The sequence below is a fragment of the Cibotium barometz genome, chromosome 57 (genome assembly GCF_041138505.1).
Source record: "Cibotium barometz isolate CiBa-2024 chromosome 57, ASM4113850v1, whole genome shotgun sequence".
NCBI classification, from domain to species: Eukaryota; Viridiplantae; Streptophyta; class Polypodiopsida; order Cyatheales; family Cibotiaceae; genus Cibotium; species Cibotium barometz.
The window spans coordinates 13007671-13031572 of NC_141102.1; the positions used below are offsets into that span (position 1 = coordinate 13007671).

The 23902-nt window shown below is 42.4% G+C and overlaps 1 protein-coding gene across 2 annotated transcripts in view; it reads right to left on the reverse strand.

Annotated features, from left to right (window-relative positions):
* Window positions 1-14088: 14088 nt before the first annotated feature.
* Window positions 14089-23902, reverse strand: part of LOC147606445 (DNA-directed RNA polymerase 2A-like) — a 128950-nt gene continuing 119136 nt past the window's right edge. For both annotated transcript variants that reach the window (XM_086791846.1, XM_086791847.1), the window contains exons 16-19: window positions 15533-15583; window positions 15254-15368; window positions 15074-15177; window positions 14089-14550 (exon numbers count right to left, since the gene is read on the reverse strand). In XM_086791846.1, the coding sequence (XP_086647972.1) occupies window positions 14440-14550; window positions 15074-15177; window positions 15254-15368; window positions 15533-15583 (381 nt within the window). In that variant the 3' untranslated portion in view covers window positions 14089-14439. The remainder of the gene's footprint in view (window positions 14551-15073; window positions 15178-15253; window positions 15369-15532; window positions 15584-23902) is intronic.

Consider the following 23902-nt stretch of genomic DNA (forward strand, 5'->3'; position numbering starts at 1 on the left):
AGTTAGTTAAGGCTTTTGACTACGTTAGAGAAAAATTTATCCTGGAGGAATCGCCCATGCTTTCCGGGCAAGGGAAGTTTTTCCGGGTTCGGTTTTGGAAGAACCGATGGATTAGTCTCTTGTCCAGATATCCGTGGGCAAGGCCCCGAGTATGGGACCTTGCCCAACGCAAGAAGTGCTACTTCCACTGCTAGCACCCCTGAATTCGTTGCGCGGTGGGGACAGGGATCTTACAAAAATTGCCCATATAAGGATTATTGAGGAAAAATTTGATATTCAAATAGTTGGTTTTAGTGATAAAAAGAGTGTCATCAATCTTTATCCCATTACTCCAAGTAGGTTATTTAGAGGTAAAGTTAGCTGGATAAACTTCTTTGAGCAAAGAAGCAAACATAGGGTAGTTAAGGTTGAGAATATCATTCATGTATCGAAAGGAATATGTGATGCCTTCTAACATGGGTTTGTGAATACTATCCACATGAGATATGACATATTCAAAATAAGCAAAGTATATGTTACACATTACTGGGGAACAAGAGAACCCCATAGGAATGCCTTTGGTTTGTTTAGAAACTTGTGAGCCAAGTTGAATAAAATTGTGGTTAAAGATACAACAGAGAAAATGTTGCATGTCTACACCATCCACTGTATCCGAGAATGTAGCTGATGGGTTTTTAATCTAGCGGGGAAGATTGTGGCTAAGGGATATCTTAGTAAATCATTCCTTCTTTCTTTTCTCATCATGTTGCACACCTTGTATAGTATGTTCATGAGTCCTGTTTCCCCTATTAGTGGGATATTCTCATAGCATTGAGTGATATCCCCAGTGTAAATGTAAAAGATAGTATTTGGAAGATTTAATATCACCTCGATAGAGTTTCTAATAATCCAAAAGGGATTAGTTTGTATTTTAAGAAAGGTTTTAAGCTCTTGTTGCTTTATACCACAGATTTTATGAAAGTCCTTACCAAGTTAAGTACTTTGGTAATGATAACTATAATATCTGTAAAAATGTAATTAGCTACATTAGAAATTCATCTGAATTTATTTTTTATGGATTTTGAATGTAGGGACCAATACTGGTAATATCACATTAGTCATTTCAATATTCATATTACGTAATTCTTCTTGTAAGTCATTGGCAATCTTAAATGGATTGTCAGTGAGTTTGTAAAACTCATCACCAAATAATCGCCTTCTACCTACCATGCATGCAAGTTTTTTACAAATGATGGATACATTGTTGGGTGCTTTATCCAAACTAATCACCATGAATTTGTCAAGTAGTGTTTTTACTGAGTGATCCAAGAGTTATCCTTTGCTAGCCATTTCTTGGGGGTCCATTTAATTGTTTCCATAAATAAGTGGGGCACAACATCTACAATTGCATTAAGTTGTGAAGACTCCAGTTGGAGTTTACTGGCAATGTCAGCCAAAAAATTTACTATAGTACTGATTGCCAAATGTGGATTTAGTGGTTCAGTGGGAATGTGATTTAAACCTTTGGAAAGTAAGCTTCTAATATTAGTATCTGAAACAATGTTTAGATTTGTCGTGCACACATGTGAACCAAAAACAGGAAATTCTCTAGAATATGTCGTGTACTCATCACAAAAACATTGGGGCTCAACATCCTATCTTAAGAACTCATGTTTGCAGAAAATCTTCTTTAGACTAGCAGTATATCTCCAACCTATTTTAACATTTACTAAAGCATCATGATTTCCTAAAACAGAGTCAAAAGCTGCAATTAATACTTCTTTTGGAGAGGCATATTTCAATAATTTGTTAGTAAAAAGGCAATGAGAGAAGTTATCTTTTTTCATATCTTCCTTGGTACTACAGAGAATCCTTCTCCTGGTGTGGTTTTTTTAAATCTGTGGGACACAGAGCTAAAGATTACATGTCTTGCAAATTTCAGACAGGAAAACCATGCCCGTGACTCTTTAAAGTAAAAGATTTTGATCTATTTCTAGCCGAGCTATCGCTAGAGGAGGGAGAGAAAGGAGGTAAAAGAACTTGGTGTACCAATGAAGAGTTGGGTTTCTTTCTAAAAGGAGATGAAGGGGATTCATTATCAATACAAGGATTTGGAAGCCTATTTATGAGCTTTATCCCTTAAATTGACCATAACTATTGATAATGGTTCCTGGTTCTATTCCCTTGAGTTCAATTAGTACATCCGGCCATTAGCTATCTAAATTGAAGAAAAGCAATTTGTGCTAAAACCAGATTTCTAGCTTGACCTCCTAGCCAAGAACAAAGAAGCGAGAGATGGAACACCACTGGTTTGTTTGGAAATAGATCCTCTAAGTGATTCAAAACATACCATATGGCATGGTCAAATCAAATTATGCTAGAGTCACAAGGGGCACAAAGTTAAAGATTACATGTCTTGTAGACTTTGGATGGGAAAATCATGCTCATGACTCTTTGAAGTGAAAGATTTTGATCTATTTCTAGCCGAGCTATAGCTAGAGGAGGGGGAGAGAAAGGAGGTAAAAGAGCTTGGTGTACCAAATGAAGAGTTAGTTTTCTTTCTAGAAGGAGATGAAGGGGATTCATTATCAATACAAGGATTAAGAAGTGCATTTATGAGCTTTATCCCTTACATTGACCATAACTATTGAGAACGGTTCCTGGTTCTGTTCCCTTGAGTTCAATTAATACATCCAGCATTAGTTGTCTAAATTGAAGAAAAGAAAATTGTGCTAAAACTAGATTTTTGGCTTGACCTCCTAGCCAAGAACAAAGAAGCGAGAGATGGAACACCACTGGTTTATCTGAAAATAGATCCTCCAAGTGATTCAAAACATACCATATGGCATGGTAGGTCGAACCAAATTATGCTAGAATCACAAGGGGAATTAGGATCAAGAAATTTTCAGGCCATTTTAAATATGGCCTATAGATATTCCAAATTGTTTTAGAATAATAGTCAGCATTGGCCTTGGAAAAAGTCATGGTCTCTTTTGTTCACCCATAAATGCCCACAAGTGATGACACTTAGATGGGTCCAAAAATCTCATAGAAAAAGGTGATTTCAGTAGTTCTCCTGGTTCCAGATATGATAGCATGGTTCTTGTATTCTTCAAGCATTGAAACTGGTAGATTAGCGAGATATATCCAAGTTTCTGCTTGGATGGGTGCTAGACACGAGCTAAGTGAGTGTATAAGCACTCACCTTGCTCCATTTATATAGGTAGATCTAAAGGAAGCTTCCAAACCGTCATCACAGCTCGTCGCCAGTGCATTTGCAGAACCATAACCTGCCTCCATTGGCTCCCCACCAGATTATGTGCAGGGTCATAAACCATAGCCAGCAAAAGTCGGCTCATCATAAATGAAAGCCATGCTAGACGGCCAGAGTAGGCTCAGCAGAAATGAGAGCCATGTAAGGCGAGTTAACCTCGCATGTATGAGATTAGGTATAGTTTATTAATAGAAAGGTGCCATATGTGAATGGTCCCTAGTTACAAGGTAGTTATGTGAATCAACCTTCCAAGGATTAACACCACTAATAAGGGATGCACCCAAATTAGAGAGAAATGTGTATAGGACGATGAGATTGTTTGGTGGGCTTTGGGCCACACATTTGGCACATGCCACAACATAGTATAAACTCTTTGCAATCCTTGAACATGGTGGGCCTGGCTATGGTTACACCTGGGTAGTGTCCACACTGACAGCCGGCTAGACCAACATGAGCATCTTCCATCAAATGCGGCACCTTATGAGAGGAGTGATGACATAGCAAGTGGAGAATCCTGTCATGTCTTACTTTGTATAGTTTACCGACCAACATGAGCATCTTCCATCAAATGCGGCACCTTATGAGAGGACTGACGACATAGCAGTGGAGAATCCTGTCATGTCTTACTTTGTATAGTTTACCGACCACCACCTAGAAGGGCCTGCTTGTGACTAGCAAATGACACATATCTTTGGGGGAGAAGCCAATTGGGTAGGAACCTATATATAAAAGTAAGAGCACATCCCTGTACCAGTCCGACGCAACATCAACTTTGAAAAGGACATTATCAGGTAGGTCATCTCATCAATACTTGAGGGTGTGGCTAGTTCTCCAAAGTCAAATCTAGAAAGATGATTTGGCCATGATGTGACATTTGCTCGGCCAAAGAAGAATTTTAAAGTCAAACTCTTGGAAATGGAGTAGCCATCACCACACCCTCCCAGCCACTTGCGATTTGTTGAGAAGGTATTTCAAGGCATGATGGTCAGTGATGACAATGCAATGAACACCCAAAAGATAGTGCCTAATTTTTTTGACAAGCGTAGACAATTTTTAGACCTTCCCGCTCACAGTGGTGTTGTAATTTCTTTCTGCGTGGTTGAGTAAGCGACTGGCATAGTAGATTGGCCTATCCACTTGATGTTCTTGGCTCAACTGGGCCAATACTACATCAACAACAGTTTGGCTAGTGTCTATATGGACATGGAGGATGATCAAGTGGAATGAGGATGGGAGCCTTAGCTAGCTATTTCTTGAGATAAGAAAAAGCATTGGATTTTGTGGTGGACCATTGAAAGGGAGTGAGAGACCGACTAGACGATTTAATGGTAGGGCTATGTCAGCAGACATTCTTATGAATCTTCTGTTGATAACCAGTGTGGCCAACAAATACTTGAGCGCTTTTGGGGATGATGAGAGGGGGCAACCTCAAAATGGCTACAATTTTGTCGGGGTTAGGTGCAAGGCCTTGTGCAGAGATTATGTGACCAAGGAAGGTACCTTGCACTACTAGAAAATGACACTTAAAAGGATTAAGGCACAGCTTGAAGGACCTAAATTTGGAAAATATTAAGGATAATTGAGATAAGTGTTCGTGAAGGTTTCTATACAAGTAGATAAGTGAGTACCAATGAAATTGGAAAAATCATCAATGAATATTTCTTAAATATTTCTTGCATCTTCATCATCATTCCATAATTTTGGTGCCTTTGGATCCATAGTGACCTACACACTGTCACACATAATATAATGATTCATGGACTACCTTACCCCTTTGCCATGGATCCCTTAGGCTGTGCTCTTTGACAAACAAATCCTTTACAACTTTCATAAACCGGTCAAAGAAGAACATCCATCAACTACTCACCAACACTTGCAAGAGATATTTCATCCACGAGATAAATAAGAAAATGTACTTGGTTATCAAAGAAGCCTCTATGAAATCATTTCTCCATCAAATATAGAAGCATGATTCCATTTTCTTTCATCTAAGTCAAAAAGATCAATCTCTTTAGAAGTAATGAACCTGTAGAGTGAATGTAGTTTTAAGATTTAGTTCTCTTACCAAGAAGATTAAATATTCAAATTCTAAAATATATATAATTTATATTATCGAGCAAAATATGCTAATCGATAAATTATATCGTGTCAAGCAATCTCTAATAACCAATGGTAACATGCTGTCAAATTCAATAGTGAATATTCAATAATGATAAAATTATAAGCCAATAAAAGTCCATTAATAGAGTATCCAACCAACATTATAGTATGTGAATGAAGTGCTAATCATGAGTCTTCAAACCTGATAGACCATCATTATCTATAGTGAAAGATTTTTAAAAGAAGCTCCATATCCAGTTGGAGTTCGCACTTCAGCAATTCTTTGTAAAACTAATGTGTATTCTTTCTTAGAGATGACCCATGGAGCTTCTTCATAAGTGATATGAGTATGATCATCAGAGTATTTAGGCCGTAGTTGCTTCTTTGTCTCTCAGATTCTTTGAGATCCACTCAACATGCATGTGTGTCCTTAATTATCACCTGTCATCAAATGTCTTCATTATGACTCTCCAACATTCGTAAAACTATGCATAGGATTAAGAAAATGTATAAGTTTTAACTTTTTTCAATACTAAAGGCTATAACATATAGGCTTTTTAGGCTTCATGCTGCCCAATGGTACTTCACTTGGATTTTTTATTCTTGCAAATTCAAACTCTGTCCATTTCCTATTCTAATCTGCAAGAGTCATTATAGGAGGTGATGATGATCACATCTTCGATTTGCTATTGAATTTATTATTTTCAGTCGTTTTCTAAATCAATGATCCATGAGTAGAAACCTCCTATAATGAGGGTAAATCCATTTTTTAAGGCTTTTACTTCATTCAGTATCCAAGTTCTCTCCAGAAATTGGACATACATAGTTTCCCTTTGTTGATAAACCTGTCATTTAAAATTTATGCAATTAAAAAGATAAACAAAATATTTGCTTATATGAATACTATTGTAGCAAGAGGATTCAATACGTGAACATAGGCCTAAGCTAGGATAGTCATGAATTGTCCAAGTTAATATACTATGCAAAGTAAAATTTTGTTAGAATTAAGTGCTCTTTTTTTATTGACATAAAGGGGGGGATATTGTAGTTTATCAATACAATGGGCCACATGGACCATTTAGACGATCGCATAGAAAATGTATTGATTCCATCAAGTGTGCCAAGCCAAGCTTCAGATTGTGTGGTTCATGTTTAAAGATTGGCCACTCATTATCAATGTTCTTGAATGCTTCACAATCTGTAGGGACACGTAAGATTCCATCCATACTTTGGTTTCTTGAATGCCAATCCATATATTGGGCAAGTGCTGGGCATCCAAACATTTGTTTTAAGTGAGGTTTAATGGGAAAATGTCTTAGAATCTTTCCTGGTACTTTTCCACTCTCGTACTCTATTTTGTAACGTAGCTTATTACACTTTGGGCATTGTGTACAAAGTGCGTATTCCCCTCTATATAGAATACAATCATTAACATAAGCATGTATATTATTATAGTCCATCCCTAGTTTTTCTAACATGGATTTTGCCTCACTTGACTTTGGTAATAAATTATCTTTTGGTAAAAGTTTGGATGATAATCAAAGTGTTATACATATCAAAATAATGTATTAATGATAAAAATAAAAATAGAGTGATGATGAAGTTAAGAAGGCATACCGTAAAAGAGCTGTTACAAAATTGTTGCTCCATCCATGCTGAGCTTGCAAGTTTAGAATAAGCAAGATTGTGGATAGTCTTAATAATCTTGCATCTTTGAAAACTAGGGTAGTACTTTCTTTTGTAATTGTTCATGTCTCTTTAGTGTCTTCTACCTTTCTCGAGACGAACTCGAACATCATTCATGTCATAAGTATCATGGTCATCAAACCAATCATTGAGTGAATGATCATGATGAAGTGGATAGACCTCATTATCATGGATTTTTCCACTTCATAGTGATTCGTATCGTGTCGGATCTACTTTCTTATCAAGTTGATATATTCTCGTTGAAAGTGTGAAATATGTGGGCCATTATGAAGGTCAGGGTTACTTGAATCCACCTCATATATATCATCAGATATATAACATAAAAGAAATATGATGTTAAATAAACTATTTCTTCCATAAAAACATAATGTAATGTAGAGAGAGATGGATAGAGAGAGAAGGAGATATTTCTATTATATATACACATACATATAATCAACCATAAATCATAATGACATCAAGAGTTTATGGATACTTACAGATGATGATAACCATACTTATAGCTGGTACAAAATGAAGTACAACCATGTCCTAGATCTGGATGATGGGCGCCCTAATGGTACATTTAATGGTAATCTTGCTTATCCATTTCTACGTCGAGCACAAAGAGGTCTAAGAAATATGTAATTGGCAAGAAGCTCCTCTCTAGATCTTAGAGAATGCTACTCCATAATGTTGAGAATGGCAGCCCATATAGTCCTCACGACTTGTGTGCTCCTCAAAAACACAATTGGGCTCTGCACCATTTACTCCCCTTGAACTATTTAAAAGCCCAACTATATTTCTGTGGGTGTACGGTCTCCCATCTATGTATGTATGATTCCAATCTCCCCTCCTTTCATTAGCATCTACTTGGACTGAAGCAACATTTAAATTTATGCCATATGAGGACATGCTAATAGGATGCAAGGCGATTCCAAACACTTCTAGTGTATAATGGTCTACAAAAGGTCATAAGAGTGACTTCATGACTATGAGACTTAAAGGTCTTGAGAAATGTAAAGACCATGGCCTACATTGCTGTCGAGGAAGCTGTTATAATGTAGCAATATCCCAAATGAGATAATTCCTCCCAATCTATAGGAAGTTGTCCAATCCAAGCACGAGTTGATCTACGATCATAAGACTGCATTAATGATGTCAAATGAGGTGGCAACTCATAATCTTGAGCAATCTCTGTAATTATTCCTTGTGGTAAATCCACATCCATCCCAAGTCATTGCAGGCAGGTGCATATACCATGAATAGCATTAGGGCAACGTGTTCTATGCCCTCTAGTGTAAAGTGTGATATCCTTTGTTTTTGAAGAACTCAAGCTAGATGCATTGAAGATAAATGGTATACTCCATTGAATTGTGACTTTACATGAAAACGAGGTTGGATATGAGCCGTTTTGAACGTATGACTTCATGCAGCAGGTGTGCACCTACTCCCAGAGGTATATTTTCTATTGTAATTTATTATTTTTTCATTTTTTTATCATAATTGTGTCATCCTAATCATCAAATTCTACCATTACAGGAGGTTGGGGACTAGAGTCTTTGGATGAGGAGGCCTCATGGAGTGGTGGAATTAATGCCGAGAAGTCGAATGATGATATTAATAATGACTGTAAGGAGGATGTAGATGATCTAGATGGAGGATCTAAATAGGGTTTTAACATAGTTTTTATAGATACATAGACTTATATCTTATGATCGTGTTTGTGTGATCATCTACTACTTATTCTTGTGATTTTATCTTTTATATCCATACATAGGATCATGGGTAATTCTAGTTTTTAGTAATGGCTACTTTGATAATCAAAGGATTGATCACACTTTTTTGTGATTCTATCTTGATGAGATTCATACTTCTTTTCTGGTATGGATATTCATAGTTTTGATGATAGTTTAGTATCTTGCATCATGATGATGATGCTTTTTGTTATTTTGTTTTATACATTTCATTAATTTATTCAAACCATTTTTAATTATGATTGCAAATCATTTTTACGTTTATTATTAATCAGCTATGCTTGAAAATAAATAATATACAATTTACTAACCTCCATGTTGAATCACCAAGTGTTCTTGATCCACCCAAATGACCATGTATTATTGCTGACCAAGTGCTAGCCACGAGAGAGGACGAAAGTAAGTGTATATGTGAGTAAGTGTTAGCCAAGAGAGAGGGGGAGCATGAGAGTAAGAGAGAGAGAGAGATGAGAGAGAGTGTATAATCACTAAGAGAGTTTCAATGTGTGTGTGAGAGAGAGTGTGTATAAGTGAGTAAGAATAGAGAGAGAGTAAGAGAGAGAGAGAGGAGAGAATGTGTATATTCACTAAGAGAATGTTAATGTGAGAGAGAGAGTGTGTGTGTGTATGAGAGAGTGAGTGTGTGTATATGTGAGTAAGAACGCTCTGGAGGATCATGCCAAGTCCACTCTCCCGGTCCCCACTCGAGACACGTGAGAGGTCGGCCCTCCTAAAGCGATAATCAACAAAGCCTCTCTCTGGCCACCTCGGCTAGTGGACGGTAGATTTGTCACTCATATGCATGAAAACCGATCACCCTCACCCTCTGCAAGGTGCATTCCCTGAAATCCTCCAAGGGAGTCTCCCCTCTCTCAATCTACCATGATGTCCAATAGAGAAGGTGAGTAAGGCGGAGCTCTCATTTGGGCCATGAACTGCCAGGGAGGGTCAGGTGCATCAAGGCCAACCACTCCAGAGTGATGGAAGAGTCGATGTCCTGGTCTCTACCTCGGATCCCAACCAGACCCTTCTTCGGGCCTCTGGGGAAACTTGTCTAAATGTAAGCCAATCTCCAAGTGACTTAGTAGGGCCCATTCTTAAAGCTCCCCATGATATGTGTAGGTGAGCCCTGAGCATGTGACTACTAGGCAGACAGATCATGGGGTTCCAGATTAGAAACTGTCAGAGACCCTGGGGGGTGATGAGCCAACCCAAAATCCACATGACTTGTGCCAAATGATCTGTGCTCCGGATGCACGACATAATATCTCAATCATCACGGCGAAGCTCTAAAGGTTCCCCTCATCCCCCAACATCTACCATGTCATTGGGCCAACTCGGAATCAAGAAGCTCCTCTTGTGCACGGAAGGGAAGACGTAGTCCCTTGAGCCCAATCTCCTGGGCAGAGAGAAAACTATCCATGGCCTCCGTAACAAACATGAAGAGACAAGGTGCAAGACGGTAGCCCTGTCGACGTCGGAGCAAGAAAGAAAGAGAAAATATGTTGCCTCTAGCTCCCTGAATTAGCTCCTTCAATAAGAAACTAGTTGTGTGAAGCCACGTAGAGTCTCGAAACACCTCAAACTCCTACCAAAAACACATCCAGCACATTGTTCGACCTAGAGAGCCCTAATCTCCTCTATCATAGGCTTTCTCGAAATCAAGAAGGAGAACAATCAGATCCTGCTAACGCATCATGGCCAAAGCAGTCGTCTCCGAGAAGGTGAAGAAGTCTAGGATGCTCCGATCCTGAATGAAACCCATTTGTGTAGTACCATGAATCAAGTTAGGGAGGAAGGGTTACAGTCTCTAGCTCATGGCTTTGGCCAAAATTTTGTAGGCAGTCCCTAGGAGGGTGATGGGTTTCTACACTGCCAAATCTCCAATCTATCACCACCCTCCTTGGGGATTAAGTGGATCAATCCCTCGAACAACCTCTCTAGCATGGCTTCCGTAACCATTATCTCGTTGAAGGGAGCACTCAGGCCACCTTCCATGAGATCCCAGTGATGACGGAGAAATAAGGAGACTGGAAGCATGTCCTCTCCCTGGCATTTGCCCCTAGGTAATGTCGTCATAGCCTCCGCTAGCTCCTTAGATGTGACGGGGGTCAGGAGGAAGGTTCGGAGAGTGGGAGGGACCACCTCTCTCTTATGCCATCAAACCCACCCACATGCATCCAACACGTGAGGCTATGGGGAAACCATGAGAAGAGAGCTGAAGAAATCTATGGCAATGGCTCTCACAAGGGGGGTCTATAACAATGGATCCATCCTAGCCTCGCAACCTATGGATATACAATCTTACTGCCTGTGTGGGCTTGCAATCTCAAAGAACTCCCCCATGACCCTGTCTCTCACCTGCATCGTCCAAAAAGAGGCTCTAGAATGGTATCTATACCCCACTCTCCGCCCTGTATGGATCTGAGCTTTGTACATGCGCGAACTCTTAATCCACGAGCTATCTAGTGTGTACTCTCTTGAAGACGTTTGTAGAGAAGCTAGGCCCTTGTAAATGCTCCTCATGCTTGTGAATGCCAGCCAATCGGCTCTACGTTGCCTCCTATAATAGACTACTGATCCAAGGTGCCACCTGTATGGCTACTCTTGATGTGAAAATCTAGCCTCTCCCAAATCCCCTCTATCTTGCTACAAATCTCAGAGTCCTAGATGAGGCTATCTGGAATCCAAGTACTCGAATGTATGTCTTGCCCTCATGGGTTCTCTCCATTGAGAGACTCCATGGAGAGAATAATCGATGCATGATCACAAAAAGTAGTGCATACCAAAATACCAATCATGCCATCATGACCACAAGCTCACTCATCTACACAGAATCGATCTAATCTAGAGAGGCTACGGCTAGTACTCCTATCGGATCTAGAGAAACCTGGACTCCTAGGGCTGCATCCAAACTCCGGAAGATGCCAAGGGTCATGTTCTCTGAGAGCCAAAATCAACTCCTCCCAAGCCGAGAACTTTGTACCAGATACTATAGCCATGCCACCTCAGAGTCTATCATCTACCAACTCTAGCATGTTTAAATTTTCATGTCCATCGACGGCATGGACTGACGAACTGTACTCCAAAAGGGGGCCATGCCTGCTACCTCATTCGGCCATATACATTCATAGCGCCCGCACAGTCCTCTCCAATCCTAACGGTCACCCACTAGGCTCATCCAATGACACTGGTGATGCCTAAGTGGACCACTACCAGCAGTAGCTGCTTCATTGACCAAAATGCATGCTCCACCCTCTCTCTCTAAAGGGGTCAAAAGAATGGGACCATGAGGTGTGGCTCCTGCCTTGCAAGATCGCAAGATCGTCCCATAGAGCAGTAGGTACGCCCCTCTGACAGATGGTGCTCCTCAATGAAGAGAATGTCAATGGGTGCACCAACTGCTACTCTATGGAGCTCCTCTCTAAGGACACCACGCCTCTAAAAGCAATGTGGACCCCCCAAACCCTAGGTGTTCCACGAGACAATCCGCATAACTAAGATCGATGGGAAGTGGAACTATCTAAACTACCCTCCACTCAAAGAGTCTTGGGCATGGGTTTCAATGGAGAGTAATCACTGTCAGTCCTAGGGTAAAGATGGCCTAGATGGGCATAAATCATGTCCTCCATGTGGAGCCACTCTATTCGAGCTCTGGAGTATGTGTACTCTGGACTCCACCTATCACAATGCAGGTATCCGTAGGAGGGAGGAAGGGGTACTACCACTAAAACATGAAACACAAAAAGCAACACCTCCACACTAGAGGACATCGTCTCCTCTGCCTAATCTATAAGGCCCCACCCACCCAACTCCATCCGAGCCGAAGGCCAAGGGTGGGTAAGCGCATCAATGATACACAAGTCATGCAAATGGTGCGAGAGCTCTATGGCCTGTGCCCCTGAATAACGATGACCACTAGTCCGTCTCCTGTGATGCACTCAATGGAAGGAGAAGATCGTGCCTCTAGGATTAAAAAGAGGATTATGTTAACCACTTCATTGATTAACATGGTTTCACCCACCCGATCTTCCGGTTTCTCATCTTGCCCACAAGAATAGGCAGGTTTCGTATTTACGACAATGCTCGAATATATAAAGCTAACCTTACCCTGCGCTTACTGTTGTCGAATAGGAAATTTCAAATTAGGTCAAGAGAGTGTTTCTAGCAAATAATTAGCCTTTGATTGGACAAATCTGATATATTAAGTGTTGCAGAAAGGAAAGAAGTTGAATCGGCCCTTTTTTTTTCAACATTTCATGGTAATCTAATTGTTACAACAAACAAGAGCCTTATAAGAAAAATGTGAACTTGATTTCATTTGGTAAAGGCTTTTTGGTTAGCGTGGGAGCACTCGTAGAAAATTAGTCACTTGGATGAGAAAGCTAAGGCATTTGGGTAAGTGAGGAAGCACTCACATACTACCTGATGTTCCTTTTCTTGTTCCTTTTTTTATCAAGGACCTACTACAAGAAACGCCAACCACCATGCCTATGCAAGTAGTTGAAGAGTTCCCTTCCTTAACCACTTGGGAGCCTCTTCAAAGCTAAATTAACCAGATGAGCCCACTTTTTGGTAGCAGCAGAACCGCTTTGTTCAGTCTTTTACAGGCTTCGAACTCTGCTACAATATAACTGACTTATTTATGGTCTGAGTCATTGGCTCACATCTACTTATGGATAGCAAACAGCTCTAGATTACTTCTTTTGGTAAATATTGTATAAGTAGCTCTGTAATTCTTTTTTGAACAAATGCACCATAGACAAGGAACATGCTAGTAGAAACAGCTTGATCTTATAGATATATTTTTCTTATCAAGATACAACTCCATCAACAATCAAATAATATATCACCCATGCAAATCCTTGCATTGACACCTGATTAGCGCATTGCTTTCAGTTGCTCATCCTTTATAGAAAAATGCATTTCTTTAAAGCTTTATGATAATAGATGCATAAAAGATCTTACCTTCTCCATTAAACAAATGTTTCATCGCTTATGTAATGTGCAAGTTAGCTCATCAGAAGCTTCCTCAGAATTGGTATGAAAAGCCAACACTCCCACAAAATGGTTTTTATAGTTTTCATAACACCACGATATCAACGTTTTTAGTCTTTTAAGGCTTGTTTATGCATCATTATCTCTTCATTTATGTTGGCCACATAAAATAAAAGGTCTTTTACAGACAAGCCGATGCAAAAAGGCAGCCATCCCCAGCCCAAGACTGACGAGCAGGTGAAGATGGCAAGCATACTTGCCCACTAACCTGATAATAACCCAAACAGCTTCAGCATTGTGCAAGTCCAATAATCGCTTTCTTTTCACTTATTCAAAGATATATGTTACAACAGGCAATGTCCAATATATCAATGAGCTTTCGCTCCTTGGAACAATGGTGTACACATTCTCTGGATACTTTTTCCGATGCCAAAATTGTATGCCCACTCATCCATTGCTCTACTCTTGTGTATACAAACTCCTCAAATGCTGCAATCCCAAGAAGCAGGTGTAAATGATGAGCATCCTGTAATGGAGCCACCAATTGTGGCCTAGTGGTGGCAGGCAGATTATATTACACCTCCAAAAAATGGAGTCTGGCCAGCATTGCTTTGCAGGCCCCATCAAACAAGTGCGTGAAGGGTGTCAGTTGAAAAAATATGGTGATCTCAAAACCTCCTCCAATTGAAAGTCTCCTCTGTCTGGAAGTGGTGGGAACTCGACTCCAGAAAAGCTTTTCTGAAAACTCTTCAAAAGCTGCCAATATCCAGGTCACACCAAAAAACCAAAGTTCCATCAGCAGAGCTGAAAAGCTAGCCACAAATGAATGACATGATGAACTCGTAGATATTTTTGTCAAAGAGCATGGCTAAGCAACCTGACCAATCTGAAGAAGGAATGAGACCTAAATATTCAATAACTGCTCTAGAAAGGAGTCAATGCTACTATTACCTTTTTAGTTAAAAAGCACACTAAGCTATAGCCTCTATACGGTACATGGCTCAGCAGAGCTCTTCCCAAGGTGATCAGCACTGGTGTGGGACACACCAGCACTACCATCCCACTAGCTGATCATAGATGTATAATCTATTCGTTAATAGCTCAGAGATGAGCCCGTGAGCGTTTCCCATGAGGCTTGAAGCCTACGGAAATGTTTGAACAGCTGTCCATACATATGATATGTTCCCAATTGATATACCCTCCAATGAAGACTTCACATAGCCCACCCGAAACACACATTGTGATTCAACAAGCGATAATCTGAAACAAGATGTCTCACATTTTCAAGAACAGGCTGGCTATACAGCTCTACAAACTTTTCACGCAGAATCTGATTCATCTTTTCCACATCAGATGCATGCGTCCAGAACGAGTCATGTACACCTGCATCAGCCGTGAAAAGTCAAACGAATGATAAAGAGATTGCCACTTTACGGAACACAACTGCATCAAAACATACCAGCAAAGAACAACCCTGCTTCCCCACAAGCTATGGCAGTCATCATCATGTGAGTACTATCAAGCGAGTGCACGAAATTTGGGGGAAATGCAGTCTTCTGTCTTTGCACAAAAACCTGGCAAGACAGTCACACAAACAAGTCACAAGAACCAAAACCGTTTCGTTACCAACATGCACGCGCCCTTGCCTTGAATGATTTCAGTTGATTTGAGTGATTTTCCCAGCACACTACAGAAGGACATAATCAAAGCTTAGAAGAGGGGAACCAAAAAAGCATACCGGCTGATCATTGTCGTTCCTTATCGAGAAAGTTTGGAGTGAAGTTTTAACCTGCAAAAAGGAAGGAAGCACTTCTCTCTCTCTCTCTCTCTCTCTCTCTCTCTCTCCGACTTGGAGATGAATCCTTCACATGTACTCACATGCCCACCGTAGAGCACACCCTGATGATGATGCTGATGAGATAGACATACAGCAAGGCTACCTTTTTGAAGGAGTTTTTTCAGTTTTCCCACGGGCCAGTTCCACATGGAACTCTTGTACCACTTTTTATTTTTTGGTAAGGTCTTTTAAAGGCGCACACAATCACACCACCAAAAACAGCTAGATGCCATTGTCGGAGGTTGCGATTGAGATTTGTTAGCTAAATGCACGGGTCCCTAATGATTCTTTGGAAAATCCCAAGAATCAGCTCAGCTAGAGGCTGAAATACTCACACATGCATGCATACATATATGCAAGGTTCACAGCCATCTATAAGTCTCAGCATGCTATGTATGCAAGGTTCACAGCCATCTATAAGTCTCAGCATGCCCACAATCGACTTCACTGCATCATTGATGTGCTTAACGATGTATATCGTACAGAATCTTTGGTGCATAATCTGGACACTATGGTGCAAGGGATTCAAAACTCATTCCAATTATTCAAACAACTTATTTCCACACTCAAGGTCCAAGGGCATGTGCGAAGCTGCTCAAGCATGATAAAGTTGTAGGGGAAATATTCTCTAGTGCTATATACCAATGGAAATTTCCTGTTATTTCCCAAACTTAACAAAATTGAAGTGAGATCTTGACTCCATGAGAGTCTATTCACAAAGTTTCAAATCATCATCTCCATCATGCATCACATCGTCACCACTGAAGAGGTCGGTGCAGGTTCATGCATAAAGATATGTCACTGTAGTAGACAAGTTTTCAAAGATAAACCGTCAAACAGAGTTTCTATCACTTCTCTGCACATGAAGGAAAACTCAAACCATGATGAAGATTACCCCCCCCCCCCCCCCCCCCCCAAAAAAAAAAACACACACACACACACACACACACACACACACACACAGTAGCTGATTGGGTAATTGCCCCGCTTTGAATAGAAAGAAGTAAAAAAAAACAACCGGCCCCAACTGTCATGTGCATGCCCAAAGCAGGATCCTCATGGACATGATGCTCTGCTGCAGCCGCCCAAAGGGGAAAATCCCAAGGCGAGTATGGACCAACTCAGGCAGTTTCAACAGCCCAACAGGTACCCAAAGGTGCTGACATGCAGCAATGGATGGGACACAAGTTGGTCACAATATGAACATGTTTAATGATGACCTTTAGATGATGTTTTTGGGTCGGAAAAGGGCTGGCCAAGCAGCATAGGACCTACTATCCCTATATTAAGGCTAGTCAAGGGTCATTTGTAAGCATCCATTAGCCACTGTGTATAGGACAAAAGCAAAGCAACAAAGGCACGTTATGGATCATCAAGAAGGCAAGCTGTAGAGCAACATGCTCCGCCCTCATGTGCGTTAGAGCACGTGTTTTGTGTGCACAGAACATAGGCACATATAAAACCTTCTGTTGGGGCTGATCACACCTATCTAGATTTCACCGTATCTTTCTTTCTCATCACCCCCTCCCGACCCTCCAATCACGATTTTTACCTATGTCCACTTCCATCATGATCTAAATCACCAGCCCTATAAGGACTATCTAGATCGCCTCACATCCGATTTTAACCTTTCATCACCCTTACCCACAGCTTACCTATTATGTACATAATGCTAACCATAGGGTTAGCCAATGTAATATGGGGACCAAGGACCCATGGAGTAAGAAAGCAGGCTGACCATAAGGGTCAAGGCTTATAAATAACTCGTAAGTGAATATAACTAAATAATCCCACAAGTATAGTTTTTTTGTTTCTAGGCATTTAGTTACCGTGCTTCAAGCTTGGCATTTAGTTTTTTTGTTTCTAGGCATTTAGTTACCGTGCTTCAAGCTTGGAGCTCCCCTCTATGCCTTGCTTGCGGCACCCCCCGTGTCTGCCTAGCCTTAACCCCTCCCCGCATGCTGTCTCCCATCAGCCTCCCTCGTGTGCAGCCTTCTATGTGCCCCATGCCACACCAAACCCAACAAACCCCCTGTTACAACCCCACGGATCTCCTAAACGTAAAACACGAGTGACTAGAAGTTAGAAGAAACCCGCTAAGAGGGGAGCAGGCTAGCTCACCTCCCAACCGTAGGTTCTATGCTTCAAACCAACCCCGAGCCAAAGGCTAAGAAGTGACTCCCACAGATCGATGCCATTCCTTCGCATGCTCTACCACACGTAGCAGGAGTCTTGGTCGAACTCTGACCAGCAGTGAGGTTATGACAACAATAACCCATGTTTCATGTATTAGATATTTGGAGCTTCAGTGTGTGAACACTCCCCATGAGTACTCGTAAGTGTTTTGAGTGTGTATGCAGTGATGTCACTAGGTATAGACAAGTGTCACTACCCCAATGAATATAGTCTTGAGAAAGATATGGCATTTTTCCTATAAAAGCATTGTACCTTGTAAGCTTCATAGCAATGAATACAAGCATCACATTGTACTGTGCAATCATCTGATTTCAGCTTGTTACATCACACTCCCTCTCTTCTCTGCACATACACCACAGAGGTGCATCATCCTCCATAGATCTTCTTTGTGAACCCTAAAAACTTCACAAATGACATCAGAGCTAGGTGTTTGTCACCTGGAAATGCCACAGCCCACTCCACCAGAGCCGTTTTCGCCATCTGTTTTGGGTGGCGCTAGTGCTGGGCACACCACCTCCGCTCAATCCCCTGGCAGCATGGTATGAGAGCCAGCTTTTCAGGCAGCATGAGTGTCCACAAGACCACCGCCACCAATGTTTTTGCCATCGCCGCCGCCGTCTACTCGTTGTTCGCTGCCACCACCTGGCTGGCCGTTGACTCTGGCCCATGCTGCTGCTGCTGCTCCAAGGTGAGACTCCAGCTCCTCTCTTCCACTCGTCTCCAGCTGCTGTTGCCTCTTCTACTACTGATGTTGTTGCTCTACTGCTGCTGCTGCTATTAACGCTATATTGCCCAATGCCGCTGCCGCTGCCAATGCTCTGAGTTGAGCTGCCTCCTACTTCGCGGCCTCCTCACTGCCTACTCGGTCCTTCCTCCTTTGCAGCCGGACTTCAGTGCCCCTTATTTACTCTCCTTCTTAGCCTCTACCATGGATTTTAACAGAACGCATATGTCGGTGAAGAGTATGCAAGCTATGGACGCTTGGGCCAAGTTCCAACATTTTAGGCACATGGGCCAAGGTAGAATACCTGAAAGTGGATGTGTTTGGTGAAGATGTGAATGTCGATGATGGCATGAAATCACATGACAATGCCACAGGTGGTGCAAAATTGTTAATGATGCCCATCACGTTAATGCCAAGCAGAATGTAGACCATGTGAGTCTAAGTGTGCAAAATTGTTAATGATGCCCATCACGATGATGCCAAACAGAATGTACCCCATGTGAGTCTAAGTGTGCTTTTAAAAGGGGTTTTCAATCAAAACCATGTGAAGCACACCTTAGATGGTAAGGTTTGAAAACTTAGAGCAATAATCAAGAAAAAAAAAGCTGAGTAGGTGGCGGAGGGCTGCAGGAGCCATAGAGGCAATATGTTCAGAAGGCAGAGCCAAGCGCTCCCCAGTAGCCACACCGGCTGAGCCAGCTGACTCAACTGGCAAACTCTCCACTTTAGAGTGCCCGTTGAGGGCAGTGAAACAGTGGGGGTCGGCCTCAGGCCCTGAGTGGCGCCAGGAGAACCCTGTTACCAGGTTGTATGTGTGTCAGAGCCATAAGAAGAAAAACAACGCAGGCCTAATATCTGAGGGAGGAACTGATGGCTGATCAGCATAGAGGCAGCTGTATGGGTTGTACCACGTTGAAGGTCTGTTGTGATTCATGTGGCGGGCAGTTCCGAAAATGCAAGTAAAAGATGGGTGACGGTCGTTAGAGAAGAAAACGTAGAGGTTCATCATGGCGGTAACATAAAAACGCAGAAGCAGGTTGATGATGGACAAAAACGAAGCATGTTGCTGATGGCTCAAGCATAGCTATGAACACATGAAGCAAAAAAACACAAGGCTTAGCAAAGTAACCCATATAAGGGCCATGTGAACAAGGTTTAGAGGAGGACGCTTGTGCATGTGTCATGGTGACTATTTTAGAAAACGGCGGACACTTTGGATAAAAGACTAGACAACTTATAACATGGCCATCCACAAGTGCTTAATTTGCATCGATAGTTTAGTGTGAAAGCCCCCTACTTGAGCTACATTGGACCATAGGCCCTACCCCCCATGAGGTCAAGAACCTCCTCACGATGAACTATACCAAATGAATCTACCCAACAGTTCCACACCCTTGTCCTCCGTAGTCAAGGAGGTGTATCCTCTTACCTCTTGGACTACAGGCTGACGGCCAAAAACCAGAAACCCAATTGGAGTGTAACTGGTAGGACAAATCATGTTAGGATTATACATGGACATCAAGTATTCTTGTTTATATGGATTCGGACTTTATCCACAATTTGGGCTTTGATCCCAAGATGTACGGAATTTTGAAATTCTGTTTTGAAGACAAAGATGGGTCTTACAACCCGTCACTGGACAAGGCCAGGTTTGGGAAAAGTCGCTATTTGGGTTCTTCATGGCGCATTGGTGCTCCCCATATACCCATGTTGGAAAATCACCAAAAACATATGCATTTCTCAACGTTGGACTTCTCATAGTGTTTCTTTGCAAGCAGAATGCCAGCCATGAGTATTTAATAGGTCACAAGGCTGTCATTGACGTTTTTACTTAGCCATAGCTCCTGTAGTTTCAAGAATTCAGCTATAAACTATTTCTTGTACATAATGCAAGTCAGTAGTTTAGGACTGTTGTGTGTGTTATAATTGTGTTTCCACTGCACTCCCCTATCTCTTCTGCACATAAGCACAAGTTTTCTACAATTAATATCGGAGCCTAGTGAACCTGCTATTTTTTTCCCTTTTCTAGCGCACGTGTGCGTTGATTTCTTGAATAGGGTAGAGCCCCTAGGTTCCAAGAGTGCTCAAGGTTGGGTTTGGTCCAGCAGGCGGTTGCGCCTCCTTTACATGGGCGGCATCTCCTTTCTCCAGGAGGCTATACCTTCCCCCAGGCAGCTACTCCTCTTTCTCCTCGACATGCTGTTGCACCTTGGTGTCCCTCTCAAGCAGTTGCACACAAACACCATGGGTATCGGTCTTCCATCTGCAAGCTACAAGTAAGTAAATTCAGATTTAAGTAAAGAACTTTGTTGTAAATCTGATAAAGGACTCTCTCTACCGTTAACACCCGTTCGGTGCCGGGTAGTCCAAGCTTTTGGAGAACCACGGTCCAAAGGTGCCGAGATCGGGAGAGCCAGGCGTTAGTACGGGAGCGCCTGTTTGTGCGTGGTCCTGGAACACCAGTGGGGCTAGCTCTCCACGGATTCCAGTGAAGGCATAGGACCGTAGAGACTGGACCACTCAAGTGGTCACTCTACTTTGAACATCTACTTCGAGCCTTTTGTTTGGTATTGTATTCATTTGTACATGGACATCATCTGGTTCTTTGAACCCATGGAGCATTGTATTTGTTAAATACTCCCAATAATATATCATATATTGAGGGGAGGGGGGTCGGCCCGTTCCGGCCCCAGTGCTGGTGTCCATCTATTTCATTTCATTTCATTTCAAACTTCAGTTGTTATTAAGTTGTCCATTTCAAATTGTGATATTAAGTTGTGCTTTTACGCGCGTGGGTGTCCAACGGAGTCTATTCCCACTTGATGGGATCGGTTTCACTCCTCCACGAGAAATAGACCAAGTAGCTGTAGATCCTTCTGAGTGTTAGAAGTCATCTCCTGTCTAGATTTATACACCAGGGCCTTTGTTGTGGGTGTGCCCGCCCTTATCAGGTGTTTTATCATTTTTCCTCACTCCCCGTATTTTTCCCCTATTTTTTCCATTTTTCCGTAGTGTGGATGGATGCCATATGGTTGGCAAGAGCCCATGGGGCTGGCCGACTGCACCCCATGGCTGGCCGACCTGTTTGGGTTCTTCCTAGTACACACCTGCAAATTTTTTCCCTTTCTGGCACCCATGTGCATTGACTACTCGGATGGGGTAGAGCCCCTAGGCTCCAGGAATGCACTAGGCCAGGTTTGGGAGAAGTAACTATTTGGGTTCTCTTGGTGTATTGGTGCAAAAAATTACCAAAATAGTCTGTCAGAATGTGCAGCGGAGATGATGACTAGATATGGGAACACGAGCAAAATGCAATGCAGAAAATAACAGCACAAGAGATAGAGAGATAGAGGCGTGTAACTCTGCTCTATATACACAAAAAGAATCCCGGAATGATACACCATGTGGCAAGGGCTGTGGGGCAATTTTATATGGCCCCCATACAGCAGTCGGCCTGCTGTAGGCAGCCGACAGGACTCCAGAAGTGCCCACACGACTGGTAATAAACCAGTCGGCCAGTACTGTGTACAGTCGGCCAGCACCAGAAAGGTGTCCACACAGTCGGCCAGCATCAGTAAACGCATACAGCTGCACTCGGCCACATGCTAAGACATCTTGCCACCTCAGGGCTGCCACCCAAACCACACAAAAATGGAAAAAACCAGGGAAAAATACGAGGAGTGAGGAAAAATGAGAAAACACCTACAATGGGCGGGCACACCCACAACAGAGGCCTTGGTGTCCACATAAAGACAAGAGATGACTTCTAACACCCCCTCTCAGTTCTGGCTGTGAAACCAACCACAGGGAGCTGGGGTGCCGCCTGAGCAAATCCTGAGATAGCGACTTCGTGAAGAGGTCCACCATACTGTCCTCCGTCGAACAGAACTCTAGTCAGATGTCATCAGCAACGATCTGTTCACGAACAAAGTGGCTCTGGATGACCATGGGTTCGTCCAGTTCAAGCCCAATCCTGCAATGCAACCTCTGCAACCTCACCACCTCACAAACAGCATCACAAGCAGCTCGGTACTCTGCCTCTGTCGACGACAAGGCAAAAGATGACTGCCTCTTACTGCTCTATAAAACTGCTCCTAGGCCTGAAGTAGATCTCCTCGTGTCTGGATCTCCTCCCTAAACTGAGTCACTCCAACCGTGGAGTCGGACCTTCACATGCCGCAGAAACCACAAGATACGCAGTCTTGTCTCCCAAAGAGTCATCTAAAACCATGAGCTGAAGTGCCTCATCACGAAGCTCACGTCCAATCTGGTGTCCACGAGTCATAGAGGCATCACACTGCTCACAAGAATCAACACCTGTTCGATGAAAAGCCAAGTCCTAGAAACCTAGTGAAGACCACGCAAGGCCTTCTGGAACCTGTCAACCATAGTTTCCACGAGTTTCGGAAACGGGGGTGCGGAGCACGGCGGGAAACGGAGTTTCGGAGTTTCGGCCTTCGAGAAGAAACGGGGAAACGGAGTTTCGGTTTTAGGGTTTAATACATACATATATAATTAATAAAAACATTACAAAAGCTTGAAAAATACATCTTTGCTCAAGTTCAATGTCAAAGACTCAAATGATAGATCAAAATTCAGAAATGACAACTGTAGGCTCAAGGCTCAAGCGGCCTCAAGCCTCAAAAGAGTCAATACAAAACAAGATCCATCATCCATAATCCATAATCCATATGTATAGACTATAGTAAATACAAAACATGATCAAAAAATATCCATGTGGCTGGCAGGCTGGCAGCAACTGCTGGCATGACAAAATCCTAGAGCTAAGTGCTCCAAAAATCACTCATCAAGATCATCCATGGAGGAGTCATCCTCCGACTCATGAGAGTCAGGCTCAGATGAAGAAATGGTAGGATCGTGGTCCTCTGCCTCTGCTGAGATTCGAGAAGTGGAGGCTGTTTTTCTAGTCCTGCAGGCTGCGAGCAAGGTGTGACTCCTTCTTGCTTGGTAGAGCTTAGATGGCAAAGGTGGAGGCCCCAAGTAGAGAGGTAGAGGGCGTGGTAGAGGGCTGATGTGGAGGTAGAGTAGAGGGCAAGGTAGATGGGTAGAGCAGCTCCAAACAGGCGGCGGAAAGAAGGCGCAAAATGCCGGCGAAAGAGAGCAAGCGGGTTTCTAAACCCTGGAAAAAATAAAACTTGGAAACGCCGTTTCCGTTTCTGGAAACGTTTCCACGTTTCGGTGGTCCAGAAACGCCGTTTCTGGAAACTATGCTGTCAACCACCTCCTCTGAATCCGGAACCACAAAGCCTGGAGTATGCACCTTCTTCTGCAAGTAATCAACTGCCACCTGCCTGGCTTTCCGAGAGGTCTCCATGGAAAAAACATCCTCA